General features: G+C 48.1%; 1 protein-coding gene across 3 annotated transcripts in view; it reads right to left on the minus strand.

The window, feature by feature from the left end:
• Positions 1-21,988, minus strand: part of NPEPPS (aminopeptidase puromycin sensitive) — a 36,240-nt gene extending 14,252 nt beyond the window's left edge. Inside the window, exons 1-9 of one of the 3 annotated variants that reach the window (XM_083809456.1) lie at positions 21,546-21,988; positions 13,103-13,187; positions 6,110-6,187; positions 4,613-4,734; positions 3,597-3,704; positions 2,462-2,662; positions 1,896-1,992; positions 1,757-1,790; positions 196-310 (exon numbers count right to left, since the gene is read on the minus strand). In XM_083809456.1, the coding sequence (XP_083665582.1) occupies positions 196-310; positions 1,757-1,790; positions 1,896-1,992; positions 2,462-2,662; positions 3,597-3,704; positions 4,613-4,734; positions 6,110-6,187; positions 13,103-13,187; positions 21,546-21,668 (963 nt within the window). In that variant the 5' untranslated portion in view covers positions 21,669-21,988. Of the gene's footprint in view, positions 1-195; positions 334-1,756; positions 1,791-1,890; positions 1,993-2,461; positions 2,663-3,596; positions 3,705-4,612; positions 4,735-6,109; positions 6,188-13,102; positions 13,188-20,214; positions 20,343-21,545 lie in introns of those variants that run through there. The other 2 variants (XM_083809458.1, XM_083809457.1) reach the window with 2 other exon arrangements.
• Positions 21,989-22,801: the final 813 nt, after the last annotated feature.

Consider the following 22,801-nt stretch of genomic DNA (forward strand, 5'->3'; position numbering starts at 1 on the left):
TCACACAGAGAAAGTCTAAAAATACTTTTAAAGAACACAGCGGTGAAGAAGAGAGTGATAATAAAGCACTAGCTATAAATTAAAAAAAATAAAATAACATAACATGCCCAAGGTGTTATTAAGGGACACTTTAAATAGCACATGATATGAAGCACATTTCAAAGAAAACTAGAAGAACTTGTAACTGTTAGGTACCATAGTCACAAGGTTTCCAAACCACTGATGAGCAAGTTCATGTCCTACAACCAGAGCAACCCACTGGCGAGATGAAGAACAGGAATTTTTGGGGTCAATGAGCAATGCAGTCTCCCTGTATTTAAAAGAGAGAGATAACTGAACAGAGTGGCACATGCCTAGAGAAAAAAAAACACAATCACAAGTAGGTTAAATTACCTAAGCGAGCTAAAAAGTGATCAGTACAACTGGAAAAAACAAGAGCTATTTCAGTTTAGACACAAAATTGTTTTGTTAAATTCCATGGTTATTGGAATGCTTTGGAGCAATAGTTCCTCACGGCATGCAAGAAGACAAATGCAAAAACCCAAGCAGGAACAAGAAAGTTTACCCTTTATTTATGCAATAGCTCACCTACGTAATCTAGGAAGGGGGGATTTGGGGAGGAGAGGGCAAATCTCACCTTAACTGTAACTCCCTTTGCACTGCAAGCTCTATGCACAGCAAACCTCCTCTGCCTCCCGCAGCCCCAGAGGAACTCCAGCCCTTCCAAGTGCACGGCCGGCTGTGTTACACACGCCGCTGCAGGTGCACGGGATTCTCCACGCACAGCACACACACGCACGTGCTCCCTAGGTCAGGCACACGGCCTCGCGCTATCAACACCCCCGTCGCGGTCAGGACACGGTGGGTCAGCCAGAAAAAGGCTTCTGGACCGCTGCGACTCAGAGGGGAAAAACGGGCACCTCAAAACAGACGTGGTGCCTGCGGATTATGCCGACCTCCTGTCCCCAAAGGGATAAAGCAAGCGTGCCAAGCCGAGTGCAAGGGGGGGAAAATTTAACAGCAAAATTAAGAAAGGCTTCCAAAAATTCTGCTCATTCAAGACAAATATTTTTTTTTTCCCCACAGGGAATAAAGTATCAGGTTTCATCCAAATTGCAACAAGAAGCTGATTTTAAACCTAGGTTCAAATTTCCATTACAGCTTTTTTGAGGCCAAATCAACAGTTTAGCAGAAGAAATTCAAATGATTTCAGATTTAAGTCCAAAGCTTGCAAGTCCAATCTTGCACAAAATGAAAGAAAATCAGTCTAGCAATGAGCACAGATAATGTAAGAGTATCGAGCAAAGGTACAAAAACTTGATCAGATGAACATAAAAAACTGAAAAGGAAGGCAAGTTAGTATTTTTGATTTACATGATTATAATGTGGTTGCTAAATTTACCAACTTGCCTACAACATAAAGTAAGAAACCCTTCCAGCTGTGTCAGTAAGTACATAACTTTTATGGGGAAAAAAAGCAGCCAAGAAAATTCTCTTGTGGAACAGGCAGTGCTGCCAGACAGTTAAAAATCCTCACACCCTTGGACAGTAGTCATATAGCTAGCTCAATCTTGCCTTCCTAAGATTAGTATAATAATGCACGCTTATGCAGAAGTCAAAATTATCCAAACTGAAGCAAGATCTGGAGGTATTTACTCAGTCTTATTTGGGATGACAGCAGCTCCCTAAAACTAATCCAGTTACTTCCAAGAATTAGTGAACAAAGAGGGGGAAAGACAGTATTTTAACAGCATACCTATAAGTAACAAGGCCCCAGTTCTCCATGGCACCTTTATAAAATAAATACAAAGGTTTATTGATATTGATACACACCTCTTCCTAAATGTTTATAATTCAAATAAAATACAGTTCATCAATAAAGTGAGTTACTTTACCAGCAGCAAAATCTGCAATAGCTATGAGATCAATTTTAGGAAGAGGGTAAGGAACATTGAAGTAGTCCTTATAAAAAGGCAGAGTTTTAGCAGCAACCTGTAAGAGATAAGAGGGGAAACTTAGTAAATATTATGTGAACTTGGAACAATTGGTGTAACTTGAAAATTTCTTTACGGCTGAAAGTAGCCTAAGAAAACAGCAGACACAAGCTTTCCTCCAGAAGCTGAATTCCCAGCTTCCAGAGCACGGCGGTTTGGAAGACTCCCCTTCCCTTCTCCTCCCAGGCTGCAGCCAACCCGTCAGCACTTCTCCTTGTCTGCGGATGAAAGTCTACACCATTGAATCAAAACAACTCAAGTAAAATGCATACTTTTGTCATTAAAGACACGAGTTTGTCCACAAGTGAAATTTTGTTTAACATCGAGGCCAGCCTCCCCGAGCTATTAAAGTGAAAAACACCCCCACAAGCTTTGGGCACATTTACGTGACCGAGCAGAGGAGAGAGGTACGTCCAGCCTGTTGGAGGTCGCAACAGCAGTAACGAAATCACCCTGAGCACATTTACCTCCAATGCAAACTTTCCTTGTTCTGCTTTGCCAACGGGAGTGTAAACACGCACTAAGACGCCATCCAGGGACCTGGTCTCTACGAAGTCGTATTCGCCCACCACAAATGCCACCAGGTATGTCGACATTATAGGGGTGCGAGCAAACTTCACCTCCACCAGATTTTCATCATCCGGGTACGGCTTGCGGTCAATGACGTTCTTCAACACGAAAGAGAATCGGTTAGTCTCATGGCACTGAAACTGCATTATGCAACACATTCGACTAACTATTGCGTCATTAAGAGTCACACATTTAACATGAAAGATCTCTGATTATAAAATACAGACCATACCATAGGTCCCTGCCTAGCTACAAAAAGCCCCATCATATATGGGGGTGTGCTTTTATTATATATATATATACACACACACACACACACACAGACACATTATATTCTATTACTGGAAAGGCAGCTGAACATGCAAGTTATCAGCTGCTGTTCTCCAACGCGGATATTACCCAATTCCAAATAAGGCACAAGACTTTTACTAAAATACCAAAAAAAAACCTGTAACCACATGGTCAGTGGGCAAAACTAGACTTTACAGGCAACTATGAAGGTTAGTGTTACTAGAACTTAAATACATATATATTTTTAAATCTACTTTAAAACTCACTTGCTCTTTTCCAGAAATATTTGTATCCTATTTAAAATAGCAGCCTGAAAATGCCCACTTGTATTTGTGACAGAAGTACTTTTACTTGCACATTTTACCCTAGTTCTGCTCAGAAATTCTCTAGGGCAGAAAACATGCTTATTTATCTCAAGTTATAGCAGCTATATAAACATGCAAAGGCTTTTTTTTTTTCAGTCACTCTTAATCAAGCAGCACGTGGCCTGACATATGCTACGACTTTTTTTTAAAAAGAAACACACACCGCTGTGGTTTGCATGGTCTGTTTCGATTCTGTGTTAGCATCTGAAATAACAATATCTTTTTAAGAATTATCTCAATTTAGAGCTGCTTAGTAATAGCTAGCAAGATAGACTATATTCCTAAGTCCCAAAACATATTATTACCTTTCAAACAGTCAGCTGCCTTTATTATAGCTTTATTTAAAATACAGTTTGCTTGTGCATTAAGAACTTACCATATTTGACAAAGCTACTCTGTCTTTAGGAACCACCAATGAAATATCAAATGTTGCCTTAATAGCAGGCTCATCCCAGCAAGGGAAAGCTCTGCGTGCATCAGTAGCCTGAAGAAAACAAGAACATTAACCAAATAAATCACGAGATACTGTTGCAGTAAGAACGCACAAAAATTCAGCATATTTTACAGGCAAGAAGTTGGATGTTTGATGGCTAGTCACTGGTGTAGAGTGTCCTCACTGATACCCCTTGACCCCTGCATTAGAGCGTTTTGTTACTGTGATAGCTTATTTCCTTTTTTTTATTATTATTTTTTATTTTTTTTAATGCTCTTTGCGCTCTGATGGAATTCTACAGTCTGAGTAAAATTTAGCAGAGTCATGACAGGAGCAAAGCTCAGTCATGTGAAAGCAGAGAGGGCACCCAGGCGTTCACAGACAGTGCACACAAGACCACCTATTTATATTCTATCACTATACTGCACCCAAGAAATGTTCCATTTGTATTAGGTAAGTACTCTGAGTTTTTATGTAACCAGGCAGATGAAATTACAATATGGTATAAAATTCTGTCATTATGACCAGGGTTTACATAACGTTTGAGGCATTATCTGGCTCACATTTTTGGATGTCATTAAGATGCTGAGATTAAATCTGAATGTTCTATTAAAAATTAATATATTTCACAAAGGCAAGTTATAGAGATGTGTTTGACCACTTCTAAATAAATAGATGCAATGTTTAAAAACATCTATTTTATATATACAACGCATCACACATCAGCGTGATCCCTGGCTGGGGAAGTTGCCAGACCCAGAATGTACTGACCTTGAAGACACAATGTAAAGGATACCTTTAGTGTTATCCATCCACACTCAGGGCAGGAAGCAAAAAATGGATTTTTGAAGTTTGCCCAGAGGGTAGAGCTAAAGCTAGGAAACGAGGCCTTTGCTGCTTTTAAGAACAAATCCTATACTAAGGATGACATTCTCTGAAAACAAAAATATAGCCCGTACCTCAAACTGAGTGACAGCAGCATAGCGTGTGTCTCCAGTAGGGGTGGTATATTTACTTCGGTAAAAACCTTTCATTTTATCATTCAGCTCCCCTACAAAGTCTATCTTTAGCGTTCCTGTCCCTGAAACAGAAACAGATGGGACATTGTTATTTGCACGTGCCAAACAGCGCATTTATTTGGTCTGGACCTGCAGGCCAGGCTGCTCAGCTGGCCCACTGCCCCTCTGCAGTAAGATGTTCCTTAACTCATCTCCACCCATGACTTTTTTGCCAGCCTCCCTCAAACCCTTCACCCTCCTTACGTAAAAATAAGCTGCAGCAGAGCTAAACATCACAATGCAGGCAAAGCCAGCCCTATCATGGTGTTTTGGCACTTGACGGTTAAATTCCTGTGAGGTTCCTGCAGTGCTCATTCTCATCCTCTACATACAACACAGCAACCAGGAGACACCTACTTTAAGCCACTTGAAAACTCTGATCCTGCAACTCTTACCTCCGAGTAAAGTTTGCAAAAAATATCGGATAGCTACTAAGTGGTAATAGCATCCTCTGAAATCTACTGCGAAGGCCAAAGTGGAGCACTGGCTGCCTTCAAGCTTCTAAGTCAATTAGTCTCAGGATTTATTCTGCCCTCGATGTCTCAGCGTAAAAGGGGAAACCTGATCTTGACCAGAAAGGCAGCATGCCAATATCACACAGAATGAAACATTAACGTTTTATCACCCTAGAATCTTTACATTTGTATTTGAAAAGATTAACTAAAACTGCTTTATTCAAACTGAGGAGCTAAGTTTCAGTCCACAAACTCTGTAGAGCAAAACCCAGTACTTTCAAAAGATTTAGTGCATTCATGCCTAGGAACACACTGCGGTAATTCAGATTAGCTCTTTCTCAGTAAGAGGAGAACAGATCATCAGTATGTGACATAAATAGCTCGTGAGCCTAACGCCCAGGAGCAGGCAAATAGAGTCACTTCAGGTGTTAGAAGCAAGCGCCGCCACTAACGAAACAACCTCTTCAATTCCAGAGACCCACGGTCAAAGTGATTTTATCACCTCCATTTCCCATTAGTCTTAATGATTTTAATATCAAAGGAACCTTGCAGGAAAGATTTCCTATGTCAGGAGCTAACCTGCACTGCCCATTCTGGTGCTACCCATGCACTGAGTAGTCAAATATAAGCAAAGCGCTTCCTAGGCAGACAGAAGAACAGCAATTTTTTATGACACTTACTTGAAACACATTATTTGTACTAGAAAAGGGAAGCCCAACTTTAAACTCCTTTCAGAATGAACTTCAATCTACTTTTACAACCGATATTTAAGAGTGCCCCTCTTTCAGCCTCCTGCTGACTTACAGTGGGCAGAGCCCCGAGGGAGCACCGTGCTCCCAGCCAGTGACTGAAGGGAAGACAGAGCTACGGCCCCAGCTTCTCAGGGCCTTAAATACTCCTTAAATACGTGGTCAAAAGCCAAGAGCACCTGAATACCTCTTACCTTTCTGAAGGGTACTGGGAAAGGAGAGGGTAACCTTCTCATCCTCATTTTGATAGTTGAACCCTGTGGCGTGTACCTCTGAAAGAGAGAAACAGACTTTGTTTGAAATAACACCCAGGGGTGTTTGGTAACTCCTGAGCGCTTAAAACGAACTGAATCAGCTGAACCCAACAACATGCTGCAGTTAGTGGCCAAATCAAAGGAGATTTTGAATAATCCAGAATGATAATTTCAAGCAGCCAAAGAAACGCCAGCCATTGCTGGAGTTGTACCTCATGTTACCTTGCTTCAGACAACTAAATTTAGCACATTTACTTCAGAGCACGAAGCCACAGCCTCAAACCACCACCTCCACGCTCCGTCCACCCCTGAGGCACGTACCGCCTTCACAGCGCTGCCTCCTACCTGGCAGAGGGACGCCTGCTGCTGCGTGAGTGCTGAAATCTGTGCTGCCCGATTGTCAGCTGGCGCTAAGAGCAGCGTCCTGCACGACACCAAGAAAGCTGCAAACAACCACTACAGCCCTGCGGCAGGATTCTCGCTAATTATTCTGAACAGGACGCTCACGATTTAAGTAATTTGTGGGTCTCAGTTTGAAAAGCACACCAATAGCCACAGCAAGGTGTTTTCGTTTGGTTTTAACCACTAAGAAAAACTCAATGTTGGTTTTATTTAAAAATTGTCTTCAGAACCAAGGACCTACCTTGGAGCTTGTATACCATTCAGCAAGGGCATCCAAAATCAACTGAAATATTAAGCAGTACGGCATTTACACAGCATTTGGATCTATTTGTAGATGCAAACATCTGAACTATGAGGCCAAGCTGGGTAGCTGGGGGAGGGAATCATTATACAGAAATTAAACTGTCCTGCAGCGTAGGGATAGCAGAGCCAAGAGAGAATACCTCGTGTTGCTCCCACCTTCCTAACTCACCGAGTGCCATCGCTGCGTCCCAAGTGATGCACAACCAGGCTCCTTCAACCAGAAACCTAAAATAGCCGCAGAGGGTCTTGCTGCGCAAAGCCCTGCTATCTTCATCACCCGACACTTAACCACCAACACTTAACCACTGCAATGACTAGCTGTCCTTAAAGATACAAACCTGAATCAAAACAGCTTAGTAGGAAGAACAACGCTTTCTACCACACATCAGTGCCTTGGACTAACGAGCTGGGTAATCTCAGACACAGCAACGCACCCTTGTAGGGTGCTTAATACAAATACTTGCAATAAAACACTTCTGGCTCTAAAGACATACAGTACAGACACAAATTCAAGAGAAAAATATCTGTACAGGACTGAGAACTCTAGACTAACAGTCTGTACTGAGAAGTCGCAAGATTTAAATCAGCTCTACGTGGGATGGGACACATCATTTACACTGAATACGTGCCTCGGCCATCAAAATGCCAGCAAGCCTGAGTACCTCCTGAGACAGCTCAGTGCAAGAAGGTGGAAACACTTCCCTCCAAGTACTTAGGGCAACCCCAAAACGTCTGTATCTCTTTACAACTTCTACCAGAAGCAATCTGATACCAAAGACAAACAATACCGGGATTTCGGGACCATGGTTATAACCCATGGAAACTGAAGTCGGGAACAACACGCATTACGCAGATCTTCCGCCAAACATTGACAATGAATATCAAACTTCTCCCTCCTCCCCTCCCGAACACAAAGTCCTCATAAGCGGAGCTGAATCTGTAGCTCCACTACTTTAAGACCTTTCTCACCGGCACTGGAAAGCCATAGGAACGACAGGTAAACGTGAGCACAAGATGAAGGTGAAGACCTTTAGCTCCCCCCCTTCCACCAGCCTGAGAAGCCGCATTAACACACGCTGCAAGCTGCAGAGGGCTTCCCCCCCTCATTTCATAGTGCTAGATCCCAGCTGCTCGAAGGTCAAATGACAACTAAACAAGTTACAGCTCCAACAGGCTGGAAGCAACCATTTCCTGGGAGATGCTGTGCTCTAAAACTGTAGAATATAAACAAAAGGTTCAAAGATACACCGACTATTCAGCGCTAATTTAATCCACAGCGAAAGAACCGTAGAAAACCATCAGCGATACTTTCTGTAGTTTGAGAGAACTGCTTATAACAAAGATGTAATTGCAGTAAAAGGCCGTCTGAATTCCTAACACTGTTGAATACAAAAGCTCCTGAAGAGAACAACACAATTTTGGCAGCCTACTAACTCCGGAGAGTTTGGCACTGCAAGGTTGCAAGTTAATCACTAGCACATTACTGCACAGTCTGGACCAAGTTGCATGAGAAAATAAAAAGCTGCTGGTGCTCAATGCTTTTGGAAAAAATGAATAAAGAGCAGACCTAGCAGCTCTCCCTAACTCAGGGCACTAAGTATCAAGTTTTACAACAGCATTTTAAACGAATTACAGTCCTACAAAGTACTTCCTGAAATCTCATGGTAACTAGACGGATACATCAATTAATGATTCCAATTTCTGTATTACATACTTATAAACGTGGATCCTAGCCAAAGGTTTTAACCAAAGTCAAATGTACATGTATTACAAAGCGAAGACAAAGCCAAGTGGAAATGATGGAATTATAAATATCAGAAATCAAGCTGACTGTAAAAAATGTTGCCCTACACAGGCAGGTTTGTTTCCCCCCAAGCAGCCCCCTTGTCACTGGTAATGGAAGGTATGGTGGCTTAATGAACTTGTACTCATCAGCTGAGCTGCTGTGATGGTGCTGCGTTCTCTCTTTGCCTACTCTACCTGCAAATTAAACACTTCAGCTTAAAGCATCTACACGCTGACGTGTCATACGCTATCCTTCTGCATTAGCGCTGAACTATGCCCGTGCCGTTCCTGAGAACACTCTCAAGTGCTGTCACATCTTTCCGCAGGTCTCAAACTAGTGGTTGTAAAATCCTTTACAGGAGCCAGAAATATTCTCACCTATCTGATATTCCCAAACTATGCCAGCGCAGCCCAGACCTCTTTAAATAACCTACCATTAAAATTTCTGTGTCACATCAAGTTCCTCTCCAGAAGAAAGGATGAAAACGGGGTTTTCTACAGCAAAGAAAGGTTTCACGACTGGCTTAACAAACCCAGTCTGCTGCAGGCAGGGATGGCAGTCTCACGTTCCCCACCTGGCCCCAGCTGCATGTCCCCGTTCCCTTCCTTACGCTGGCACTCACGCAACCACCACGATCAGGAAGGTGATCTGTCTCCAGGCTGCCTTTTTCCTTTTTCCCTTCCTCCTCGTAGAGGCAGTTTTCAGGCAGAGCAGATTCCTCACCCACGTGGCTGTTCTGCAGAAGGAACGTTAATGCCAACAGAAGGACAAGCCTCGTTGCCCCTTCCCGCAGCAGCACGGTTTTAGAGCACCTCACATTGGGGTGGAACAGCAGTGATCCCAGGCCACGGGGATGCATTGCTTAGATGCACTTGGGCCACACTGCTTAGCTTCTGATAAGCGCTAGGGATCTTTTGTTGTCATTTTTAAAAATCAGCTGAGGCTCTGGTGTAACCACACCGCTTTAAGCACTAGCATCCAGGCAAGTCCCTGCAATCCTATGAAGGAAAAAAAATAAAACAGGCTCTGGCCTTAAAACCTTTTAAAAGATGAAGTGCAAATCAAAGTTCACTCGATTATTTCTGCTAAAAAAAAAACATTGTTACAGTTGCTTGTAGTCTTCGATATGAAATTGCCAATTACTACTCCCTAAGCATCTCTAAATTTAAGAAACTGCTTTAGATCTCCCAGCATCTGAAAGATTATCCAAGCTAAACAAAGACAATGTAATACACTGCTCACGTCTCCACCACAATTCCACAGCTCCTTGATGGAGATTCATGGGAAGCTCAAACTGCATAACGTCCAGTAGGGATGAAACTCAGTCCCTTAAAATTTAACTTTAAAAGCAACTTGCTTGGGTATGCCTTTTCGCTTCTTCACTCAGCTGAACAAAGTCAACCATGTGGACTAAAGCAGTACAGCACACGTGTACCTAGCCACTAGGACGGCACTGTAAACATTTGACTACAAATGCTAAAAACTAGCTTCTTGAAAAACAAAAATAATTGCTTGTTATGACTAGCGGAAGAAGCCAATCATAACTTCAGCAGAAGAAAACTCAATCTTTTTGAGTAGCCTTGTTCCATTACAACATAACTGGCACAAACGGCAAACGCACATCCTTCAGTTACCGTCACTGCACTTAATTTGGTAACAAAACAGGGAGTTTTTCTATTCCAAAGTACTGCATGATCAATCTCTTGGTTTATTCTTCACTAACATTCAACCGTGGATTATGTAGCAAAAAATTTTCACTTTGACGTTAAAGCTTCAGCAATTGTTCCTCAGCTTCCTGTTGAATTTTGGGAAATAACCTGATTTCCTGGCAAATCTACATTAAAATTCCGAAGACCAAGTCCTACCCTCTGCTGTATTCGTCTCTAGAAGAATGGATAGGAAGAGAAGGAAAACACGGCCCACAGCTCCCGTTAGGAGTTGCGCTGTCGCACAAACCACAGTGCACTCTAAACTACCAAGAATCATTAGCAGAAGAATAAACTCTCCTGCACAAGAGTCAACAGACAGCTCCACAAACGAAGGAAGGGTATCTGGTGAACAAGGTCTCTCCTTCACACAGCTGCTTTTCAGAACATAACCACACTTGAAAGAAGAGAGCTGACCGATTACCTTCTCTTTCCCACGGAGGTGCAAAAGTAAACGGGGTAACAACTTCCCACCAGAGCCTTTAAGGAGGAAACGTCACGAACATTAACTCGCTTTCAAATATCCTACGCAGGCAACATGAAAAAGCACCTAAGTAACTAAATCCAACTGATCTGGCTGATTTCTGCTGCTTCACTGGACTACATTTCGTGTTCTGTTTTTGAGACCAGTTATAAAATTACCATCCAAAAGCTGTGCACAATAGAAGCATTAGTAAGACTGACTCGATCTGTATCAACAGGTGCCAGCAAATAGTCTGCCAATTTCATGCAATTTTACTTCCAAAGCCATTATACTAGTTGGCAGCTTACCAAATTGAAAGATATGTTTTAACCCCATGAAGCCAGAGTGTAGTTATAGAAAACATTCAGGACTACACCTCAACCATTTACGTTACAGCAGTTTGAGAGGTGAGTGCCTTTACCACAGCCAGGGTGCTGTACTCGTATTCCTCCGTGCCCAGCGCCGTATTCAAGCCTATCTGAAGATCAGAATGAAGGAACCGAGGCCACAGAAATTTATTTCCAGTTTACTCAGTTTAAGGGCAAAAAAAAAAAAAGTCTCCCTTAAGCTCTGCTATTAATACTTCAAAGTTACAAGGAGAGCGTATTGCTGTTAAAGAACATAAAAATAGACCCTGCAGGAGAGGAAAATCAGCTCTGAAAACAAAAAGATAATAAAATAGAGAGGGTGTGTGTGTTAACCTTCCTTGACTCAAGCAGAAAGAGATTATTCCTAGGCACTTTTTCCCATTCATTTTCATTTTCTCAGGGATAAAATAAAAAATTAAAAGGAGGTCTGGGCCTGCGGCAGAGTGGCAGCTGGACCAGACTGCAGACACGCTCAGCTATTACCACCTCTCTCGTTATCTCCTCATTACTCCATGGAAGAAAAAGCTCCGGGAGTGCCCACAGCCCCCTGCCAGCAGCTGGGAGCAGCAGGGGTACGGCCAGCACCCCGCTCCTTCGCTGCCCAAACCTCCTGCCGAGGCTCCTCCTGCTGCCAGCTCTGCTCCCCAGCACGCCTGCCCAACGCCGCTTCCTTCGGGTGGGGGTCCCCGGCTGCTCGAGCACGGCTCAGCTGCTCACAACTGCACCTAGGGAGCCCTCCTGTTACTGTAATGGTACGTTAAAAGAAAGTCAGAGCAATTTAAATGCAAAGACTCACTGCAGATGTTTCGTTTGCCAGGTAAAACCCATCAGCCACAGGACAGCGCCGTGAGCGAGCACTGCAACAAGAACCAAACGGTCCCTACCGAATCCGGAGAGGTAAGGTTCTTCTTCTCTGGGTGCTGAGAGAAACAGCTCTGAGATCACCGTCCTGGAGACATTTCACCTACCCAAAGGAACACCCTCCTCCTACCTGTCACCACGGCCATGCCTGCAGGTCACAGTCATGGTTTAACACCGCTTCGTGACACCACTGCAGCGCTTTCCTCACGGAAAGGAAACTGCAGAGCCTTTTGTTGTCTGAAGAATTTAACACACAGCTGTGCCTCACGGACCACAGAGCTGCCAGGCTCGAAGCAGCAGAGGCTCCACAGCACCACAAGAAGACTTCGCACACCTCCAGCACGTCGCTCGCTTTCAAAGAGCTGATTTTCCAGATCTTAATCTTCTCATGCTTTAATTGCTGAAACTTCTTTTGTGCCTGATAAATCTCCTCTAAACGCAATTGCTGATGACATCAACTACCGAAAGTGTTACAAATAGGTGCTGCTGCTTTTGTTTTTCCAGAAACTTCCAGTCTTTCACTGAACTGTACCCAAACACTGTCTCCTACACACAAACACCTCCTTCCATGCTGCCATACACTAGGGAAATGCTGCTAAATGTCAATTAAGTGTTTTCTGTACTTTTGCAGACCCTTCACAACGAGTATTTCCCACTGCAAGCCACTACTGGTACATTTTTATCCGAGCCCTTGGTGCAGATTTTCTCAGTGTTGCCATGTCCACAGGTACAGATCATGTTTTTAGACGGTATCTGCTATACAAATAAGTAACAACATCAAAATAGTCATCCGTTTGCCTGTGAGGCACAGAGGTGACAGTACAACAGACTTTGTGGAAGTGTGACGTAACTTTTTTTGAAGCATAATGCAGACGGTAGGGATGAGAAAAGAACGAAGGCTAAATAACTCATTCTGTGCTTTACAGGTAGATTACCTTCTCCGACTATTACATATTTTTGCAATTGAAGTTACCTGTTGGCAACAACACATCAAAAATGAAACGGAATAACATGTAAAAACACCAGCAAAAAAAACAGTCCTACCTTCGTCTCCCTCTGGCGCATAGGAAGCTGTAATAATGTCAATGTCAGCACAGTTCATCACAATTTGGTTGGTTGCATGCTTCACCTGTAAGAGAAATTGTATCAGCATCAGGAAGAAATGGTGTGCCCTCCTCCTCCGTGCTCCCTCAGGTAGGCATGCCCAGCCTCCATTTAATCTACAACCCCTGCATCACCAAGTGTTTGAAATAAAAGGTAGGGCTCCAGACTGGCAAAAAAGAAAAGGATTTTCCACTGACTGCTCTCATTCTTCCTGGAACATGCGCACTCGAATCATGTTCCAGCCATCTAGACCTACTTATCAATACCGTAAATTATTTAAGGGAATGGACTGCCTGTTAAAAATCGGTATGTAAGCCTGACAATAGGGCCCTTGTACATGCCTGGGAATCCAAGACCAATAAAAATAGATAGAGAGCTGTAGGCTGCCTTTTAGCGACGACCTTCAGGAGACCGTAGTGCAAGTGGAATGCTTTTGAACACAAAACTACATCTTCCAGAGACCAGAAGAAACACGACAGTACAGCGTTCTAAGCTGCTGACACTATAGGAACTTTTTAGGTTAAAAACATCTGCCAAGAAATTCGCCTTTACATTTTCCTGAAAGCTTTCCTTCTGCCAGCTCTTGGCTACACATTCTTTGCTTTATTTAACAAGTGGCCAGCTCCCAGCGTAGTAATAAACTGCCTCAACGTGCCAGCTTTCTGTTTGGACGCAAGAGCTTGAATACAGAGGAATTCAAATTAAAAATTAACTAATTACAAAGGGGCAAAATATTTGGGAACAAAACTAGGAATTACTCAGAAACTTATGGTTGAAGCCACCCGAACCACCACACTGGGTGAGGCTGGTACTCCTGCTGGGCCAGGAGACAATTTCTGGCAGTAGGCGATACCAGAGCCTTAAAGAGAAGAGCAAGGAGTTCTGTAACAGCCAACTGCATTTTAACGTACCACGAAGAACCTGCTCCCCACCCAGACGGTTCTTTCCTTGGAGCATACGGACTCACGTCCCTTTCTTTTTTTCACTGTTACGACCTAAAGCTGCCCCATTAACACCCGTGCTGTCGCCCTGGCTGCCCACGTCCCACCAGGCCGAAGGCCTGCGATGGGCACGGGCCCCAAGCACCGAGCGCTCCTCGTCCTGCAGGACCAGAGGATGGCAGCTGCATCCTCCGCATGTGAAGTGTCACAGCCGAAAGGAAAACATCTCCTCCTGCCACAGAGGAGCTGGTGTCTACACGGGGTGAGCAAACAGAGGCGGGTACTCGGCCCCAAGCTGCTCTGCCCAGGCTCGCTGAAGAACGGTTCCTTAGTCACTGTGTACACAAGAAACAAATCTGAACCTGGTCAGCGACGAGAGGCTTAACAAACCTGAAAGTGTAACCTGACAGGAGTGCCCACATCAGAAGAACGGCCCACCTAACCCAGCAATCTGTTAACCCACCTGCCAGCACCAGGTCCTCCACGGAAAGCCTCCCCCCCCCCGAGGGCGGTCAGTGAGAGGCGAGGCTCCTCGGGGAGTCTCTTCACAACCTCAGTCACCAACTCTGCTTCTAAAGCAAACGTTTATGGCCCATTCCTAACAGCAGAGTGTCTGCACAACAAACACCAGGCACGGCGTTGCGGTTTTTGCCGAGTGCGGGGAACCTTCCCAAGCCCCGCTGCCAGCACGCAGCGGCGCAGCCCCGCTCGTTTTCTCCACGTTGCCTCTTCAGGGTCATAAAACCAAAAAAACGTTACCTAAGGATCTCGGTGCGATCCTGCAGCGGGGGTACAACGTACCCGGCAGGCAGGAACCAACAAACTGACAGCTGAAGGGGCTGGGGCTGGACACTCAGCCCAGAGCCTCAGTCTGATCTGTCTGCTCCATCTGGGTGCGTGCAAGCACAGGATTGCAACACCTCCCAGACCAAAGGTCCGTGCCCAGTGGCTTTCATCACAACACTAAGGTTTGGGGGGTTTCAAGGAGGTCTTCCAAAACACAGAAAATCAGGATGAGAAAATCTTTTTATAAATGTACTTGCAGAGACCTTTATTCAATCTACAAATCCAAATCTCTCTGGATTAAGAATTCAAGATGCATCAGTAGTCGTCCAAACTGCGGACAATACTGGATTCAACAATAGGCTTGATCTGCAAAAAATGAACTCTTCTGAGGACAGAAGAATTTTCAGCATAGACCATGCCTGCAAAATAAGAAGTTTACATTTAAGCAGAGACAAATTCAGAGGCTCCTTAGAAAGGCAATTACCTATTCTTAGACTTTCCTTACCTCCTACAAATACCAAGCCAGTTTTACAAAGGAGCACAACAAGCTAGAAAACAACTAACGGGACTCAGTGAGCCAGTAGCTTGAAAAATGGTCACCCTCCAGCTCTGAAAGATGTAGGGCAAAATTCAGCGCATGGATACGAATGCTGACCACGTACTGTACGGCACACTTCTGAGCCTCTCATAATTTAACTGCAGAAAAAAAAAGTTTTCATATTGGCACACAGGCCCTAGCGTAAGCGCCTCCTCCCTCTGATCCACAAAAATGATGAAGCACAGACACACCTGTAAGAGCAAAACCAAAACAAAACCACGAACCGCCCAGCATACCTCTCCTATGACCATTTTATCTCACGAGAACCTGCAGCCTGATCTTAGGGACACCGTGTGCAGCAGGAAGATGAATGAACGTGTTTTACTGCGAGTGAACCTTGAAGCCGCTTTTACATTTCTGAGAAAATTATTTTCTGGAAGGCAGATATTCTGTTCACGCAGCGTTTTTCATGAACGCCATCTATTTAAGAGGCAAAGCAGCACCTCGCTGCATAAGGTATAAGCACTCATGAAACTGCACAGACGTGAACCATCCCCCTGCTTCACCTTGCTCTGCGACGTAATAAACCCACTCCTCAGCAAGAGGAGGCCAATCAAGGCAATTTAGTGTAAAAGAAGGAAAAGGTAATAAATGCCAACCTACAAATGGCCACAATGGAAGCAGTTTTGCCATAAGGCTGACATGCTTAAGAGCAGCAGATGAGCTAAGATCAGTATCTGGAACGCAGGAACCAGTTTCGAAACCTCGAGCGTGTTGCTTCCCACGAAGCTCCAGCGGCATCCGTCAGAACTCGGACACCCGCCAGGATCAGCCCGAGGCAGGTACCAGAGGCAGGGCTGCCCTGCGACAAGCCAGCAGACCCCAAGCTGTCGACCTCTGTTTCCCACCCCCTGCGCATCCATCTTCATGCGCAGCACTTGCTTCTTGTCCATCTTCATGCTCAGCACTTGCTTCTGAGAAGGAAAATCTCACCCAACGGGAGACCCACAGCCTAAGTTCCTCCTGAAAGCTTTCCAAGGTAATATCATTCAGAACAGGAGACGAGCTAAAAAGGCCAATTATCTGACTATTATTCATACTACAAAAGATGAAATCACTCTCACCTTAGTGCTACGTAGCTCCTTTCCCCGCTCACCTCCACGTTACGTTTCCCACTGCGGACACACGAAGCTCGCTGGCAGGAGCCACCAGCGCGGTCTCACCTAAGCTATTATTCTCAAAGCACGAAACAATGAAGAGGTTTTCAAAACTCTGCCAAATATGACTCAAAGATGCTGTACAGCTTTTTATTTTCACTAGTTATCAGATCAGGAAACGACCTGATGGAAAAAATGGTTTTAGGACATGAGAAACAGGATTTTGAATGGCCTCAGCCAACGCCAGCCTCCCTGCAGCGCAGAACGAGGAGCACCGAAAGACCTGCTGCAGCCACGACTGGACGATCTCTGGAGGTCCCTTCCAACCTCAGTCCTTCTGTGACTACTCTGCGGAGCCGCTCACAAGACGAGGGAGGTCATTAAAGTCTTGCTACTCTCAGCCTCAGAACGCTTCCCTTAACGTAGCATCATAACAAGCACGTGCGTTTGCAGCATTTTACTCTCTAAAAAGTCAACTAAGATTACTTCAGTTCTGTCCTAGGATTTTTTTTTTTAAGAATTCCTAAATGCAAAGAGAAAAAAAAGTTGCATTAATTTGCATCTAGAGCAAATTATGGTAGCCGAGTAGTACGCTTCCCGATGCCAAGACTGACTGGCTCTCTGGAGCACCTCCCTGCGTTCCAAGGAGCATCCGACCGCGTTCACCCGCAGCAGCCACACACAGCTCAGAAGCGTAGAATTCGCACAGGCAAGTAAATCCCTTTCCAGCTATGATTAATGCAATCATCTTAGCCTTGTGAATTACAGAACTGAAAGGGCCCTTTCTGCGAGGGAGAGGAGCAAAGACATTCCTACTTTTGAAGCTGGTGGCAGAGGGGTACGGAGCCCAGAGCTCCTGGCTGCGAAGGAGCAGACTCCAACACTCAGCAGGACACCTTTAGCGCTCGGATTACTCAAACTCAGACCTAATTTAATGCGCCGCAAATGTAAGTTACTATGCTGGGTAACACGGCCGTGTATTTATACTGAACAACTCCCCCCGCCTCAGGAGATGCTGACCACAAATACTACACCTATTAATGGTTAATTTTTTCAAGGTTTGAATACACGAGTGTCACAATCAATCTTTAACTGGCGTGCAGCGAGATCAGAAGGCTGCACATCTTTAGCCTAGCAGATACTGCATAATCAACCTATAAAAAGCAACAGACGCAGGTTAAACATTGCTAAATATAACAGAGTATCTCTAAGACACATTAAAGGGACTGGGAAAGATACTCGAAAGAGCCATCCACCTTAGGTTGTAAATTCTTTCCCGCAGAAAACAGGTTGCTTTGCAACCGAGGAACACCTCCCTGCCGTTTGTAAGGAATGAATCACCACCACCCTCTCCAAAGATGGTAGTTTATGTAGTGGTTAATACCAGGAAGTCAGAACGCAGCCCTGTACCTTTCTCAAGCTCTGCACCGCTACACCCTGTGCCGGACAGGTGACTGTTCGGGGCCGTGACAGCACCGAGAGCTTCCTTTCAGAAGCTTAGAACAAATGTTGAACTTTGGGAGCTAGATGTTTGCTCCTGATGTGAGTTACTCATATTTGCCTTTGCAGCACGATGCCGAAGACCAGAAGGGCAGCACATCCCCTCTTTGTTCCAGCCCTCACTTACGCCTTCCAGGAGTCAAGAGCAGAATAGCGAAGCGTTGACCCGGGCAGTGAGTAATACGAGTGCGCTGCACTGATAACTACACCCCGAGAATCAGGGCTGTAATAATTAAATCTCAAGCTAACAGATGAATAAAGTAGATTAACCATTTCCACTCAAAACACCAAAGCTTAATTGTGCTCATTCAGAAGCACCCACACAAGCCCAAGAGAGCAGTTTCGGACCCCAGCAGACAACCTAACCAACAGACCGGTCACAGGATCGTACGGGCAGCTCTATTTCAGTTCCAGATCCGCAACCGACACGCAGCGTCTGATCTCCCACAACCACATCGCGTTCGGTTCTGGCCGTGATAAATGAGTGATTTCACAGGGAACCTGCGAGGACTTTTGGTTTTTAAACTGTGATAAGTGGCAACGATAAATTAGCAGTTTATGTAATTGCTACATAATTCCACTGACTTCCAAAACGTTTGTATGACCAGGAGTTACATTATTTTAAAATCTCAGGTAACCAGGCAGTATTTAGGCTACCAAATACTTAACAAGCTCAGCTGCAAAAGCTAAGGAATTAAACTGTATCAACAGACAGATTACTGTATTGTTCCTTTATCAAGGAATGACAAACACTAGACAGAGGGCCAATCCCCTAACCCGAAAACTCGAAGTACCACAATAAACTACAAACAGGTATTATTTCTTTTTAAGCCTTTGAAACCAACCTGGCCACTGCTGACAATGAAGCAACAGCTTTATCTTTTGAATCATGAAGGGCTTTACCCTCTGAAGCTTATTCGAAGACAACACATAGGAAGTGCAACATTTATTACTGTGGCAAAAAGACCAAGCGTTTTAGGTTATTCATACATGCAAAAGCCTGCATAAGTGTACTGCCCCAAAGCCAAGATTAGGCTATTTAACATTTTTTTAGGGCTTGGTGCTCAAGTTGAAAGACTTACCAAAATTCTACACAGAAAGCTGCCAAATCCTGCTTAAGGGCTGCGAATTAAAAACACAAACTCACTGATCAAGTGTTTACTTGTAATATCTTGACTAAGTATTGCAGCCTCCACTAATTCCAGTTTGCTATTAAATATGCAAAACAGCAAACACTTTTGAAGTACATAATGAAGTTTCCCTAATTTTGTCATTAATTATGATTGATTCCAGTGTCAAAGTTGCAGTACTCACCCTGCAAGTCGGAAAGCATCCCTCCTTTAACTATCTGAGGCAAATTATCATTTGTCTAGCCATTATCATATTGGAATGGGACATCTATCATATTGGAGGGGGTAATTATACTTAATTATATATAAAAGAAGATACCTGGACCTTCAAGAGTAGGCCACGCATCTAATACTTGCTTTAATTCCTTACCCAAAATTTTGACAATTCAAAGTTTGTGTCTTACTGTTAAATTACTTTTACCTTGATGCGTGCACAATGCATGCCAAAGCTCTCGGGCATGCTGAAAACAGAACCCCTCTCTGATGAGTTCCACTCCACCCTATTAGAAGGTACTGGTACCAACAGCCAGCAAGTCCCTAACTGAACCAATTAGATCAAAAAGCACAAAACTAATTTATTTTCTAGATTCAATCCCAAACCAGTAACAACCAACTAGCACACGCTAGCACGTTACGTTTAAGCGAGCCGTTCCCTTGTACGGAAAGCACCCTGCCCACCTAGCACGGCGGGTGGGCCGCTTGTTCTTCTCTCCACCAAGGTACAGAAGTCACCCTCTCGTTTTCTGCCACGTGCCTTTGCCGCGCTTTGGACACCGGCAGCCCCAGCAAACCTCCGGATTTGCTCGAGGCACGCCGGCACCACCTCCACCTCCCCGCACCTCTCCTGCGCTCGGCGTGCGTGCACCGGGGGATGCAGCCTCGCGAAGGTTCCCCAGTCTGTGGTGTTGGGTTACCCAGGAATTTAAGCGTACAGATTTTAGGCACATTTTAAAACATCGCCTCGTTTTGCCTATTTCTGCCATGGGAACACCATGCTCACCACGCGCACTGCGTTCCTTACAACCTTGAACCCTCCGGAGCAATATTCTTCCTCGTGCCCTCCGCCGGTAGGAAAGTCCAGGATTTCGCGTTGTCAGGTGGCGCCCGCTGCTCTGGGAGGCGATTGAGCAATCCCCGCACGGCGGGGCGTTAAAACATCCCGGCGGGGCGAAAATCCGCACGCCCAACGCCACCTCCACGGGAAGCCTGCGAACCGTCCTTATTCTCGGGATTAAAGCTGAAGTTTCCGCGGCCGCACTTCAGCGCTGCTCCCTTCTCCGCGGCGATGCCGGCTTCAAAAGCCGCGCTCCCCTCCCCCCGAGCGTTATTTTTAACCGGGATGATCGCAGCGATCCCGTTTACAGCACGGCCCCGCAGCCGGAGCGGGGCTGAGGAGCGGCGGCCGGGATTAGGAGGGCAGGGACGGGGAATTTCTCGGGCGGGCGCTGCCGGCCGGGCTGGGGGGCTGCCCCCGCAGCCAGCCCCCGAAGGCGAGGGCTGGAGCCGTGACGAGCCGGGCAGCCGGTTCGCGTTCCCGGCCGTTGCCAGCCGCCGTTCCCGTGTCGCCCTTACTCATCCCTGCTCATCCCCCCGCAGCTCCGCGGCGTCACGAGGCCGCGGCCGGGCCCTTCGCCCTCCCGGCCCCGCGAGGCGCTTCGGGGCCTGCGGCCGTGCCCCCGGTGCTGCCCCGCCGCGGGCCGAGGCCTCGCCCCGCTCCCAGCCCCAGCCCCGTGCCCGCGCTCCCCCGGCAGAGCCTCGGGCCCTCCGCCCGGCCACCGGGGGGCTCCGGCAGCGCCCGGGAAGCCCCCGCGGCTCCGGGGGGCGGCTCGGGGAGGACGCGGAGGGGGCCGGGGGGCGACCTGGGCACGGCCCCGGCTCCGCGGGGAGGGCGCGGGGCAGCCCCCGGGCCCCGCCGCCCTGCGGCCTACCGCGGCGCCGCACCGGGCAGCCCCCGGCCGGGCCCGGCGCCACCGAGCAGCGGCCGCGGGGCTGCAGCGGGGCCGGGCACCGGCTGCGGGGCCGGGAGGGGCGGCACCGGGCGCTCCCCCCCCTTCTACCGCGCTCCCCCCCCCCCCCCCGGGAACATGCCGCCACCCCCCCCCCCCCCGTACCGGGCCCCTCCCGGGGGCGGCGGCGGGGCGGGGCCGCCGGGCTGCGGGCGGGGGGCGCCCGGTGGGGCCGGGGGGGGATTGCTCCGGGAGGCCGCCCTGCACCTGCCCGGCCGCGGCACCGCGCCGGGGGCTGCCCGCGGGCACGGCCCGGCACGGGGGGGGGGGGGTGCTCGGGGCGGCGGCGGGGGGCGGGGGTTGGCCGGGCCCGGCCGGGCCTCACCTGCACGGCGGCCTCCAGCTTGCCCTCGAAGGTGAAGTCGATGAGGTCGGGCTTGAGGCAGAGCCCGTAGTTGAGGGGGCAGACGTCGGCGGGGAGCCGCTCGAAGGGCCGCTTCTCCGGCATGGCGGGGCGGCACGGGCTGCGGGGCTGCGCCCCCCCGCGGCGGGGCGGCGGGCAGGGGGCGGCGGCGGCGGGGGGAGGAGGAGGAGGAGGAGGAGGAGGAGGGGAGGGGGGGGAGGAGGAGGGCGAGCAGCGGCAGCCGCGGGCTTCCAACCGGCGACGCGGCGGCCCCGCACCGACACGGCGGGCGAGCGGCGGCAGCGGGAGGGAGGGGCGGGGGCGCGCGCGCGCTCCCGGCACGAGGCGGCCGGGGAGGGGAGGGGGGAGGAGGAGGGGGAGGGACGGGGACCGCGCGTGCGCGCGCGGCGGCGCCACGCGGCCGCGCACGTAGCGCGGTGCGAGCGCGTTGCGTAAGCGGCGGGGGCGGCCCCGGTGACGGGACCGGGGGGACGGGGCCGCCGGGACCGGGCTCCGCGGGGCGCAGCCGCGGCTCGGGGCCTGCTCGGGGTCTTCCCGGGGGTGCGGGGCCTGAGGCCTGGCTCTTGGCTCCGTACGGGCCCGGTCGGTGCCGTACCGGTGGGGCACTGCCTGCCCCCCGGCTGCCGGTGGCTCTCCCCCGGGGCAGGCCCCCTGTCCGCGGCTCGGTGGCCGCTTAGCCCCCGGGCCCAGTGCCGCTCGGGGAGCTGGGGCACAGCCCCAGCTGCTGCCGACCCCCCAGTTACGGAACTGTGGCAGCAGCTTAAAAAAAACCTGTGCTCTGCAGCAAAACCCAGCATGTACGTGGAGACGGGAGCGGCGAGGAGGAGCGCTGCCCTCGGGCCTGCTGGTCCCATCCTCGGGCCCGCTGTACCTGCCCGGGCAGCTGCAGGGCGCGGGGCTGCTCCCTGTGCCACCCTGAGGCCGCTCCTCGCCTCCTCCTCCTTGTCCTCCTCCTGAGCCTGACCTGCAGCAGGGGGAGAAACAAACCTGGGTGCTGCAGGACTCCCAGGAATAAACAGGGCTTGAGGTGCTCACACGGTGCTTCCTGGCCGGACTCACGCTCACTCGTTCCCATTTTGTCCTCCTAAGCCTAAAAAACCTCAGGCTGTGGAGCAGAGGGGAGCTGCTCTGCCCTCTCCTGCGGTGCGGCGAGCTGCTGCCTGCCCTGGGGTACCGCGGCCCCGTGGGGCCCGGCCGCGCTGCGGAGCGCTGCTGGG

Source organism: Anser anser (genome assembly GCF_964211835.1).
Source record: "Anser anser genome assembly, chromosome: 23".
Classification (NCBI taxonomy): Eukaryota; Metazoa; Chordata; class Aves; order Anseriformes; family Anatidae; genus Anser; species Anser anser.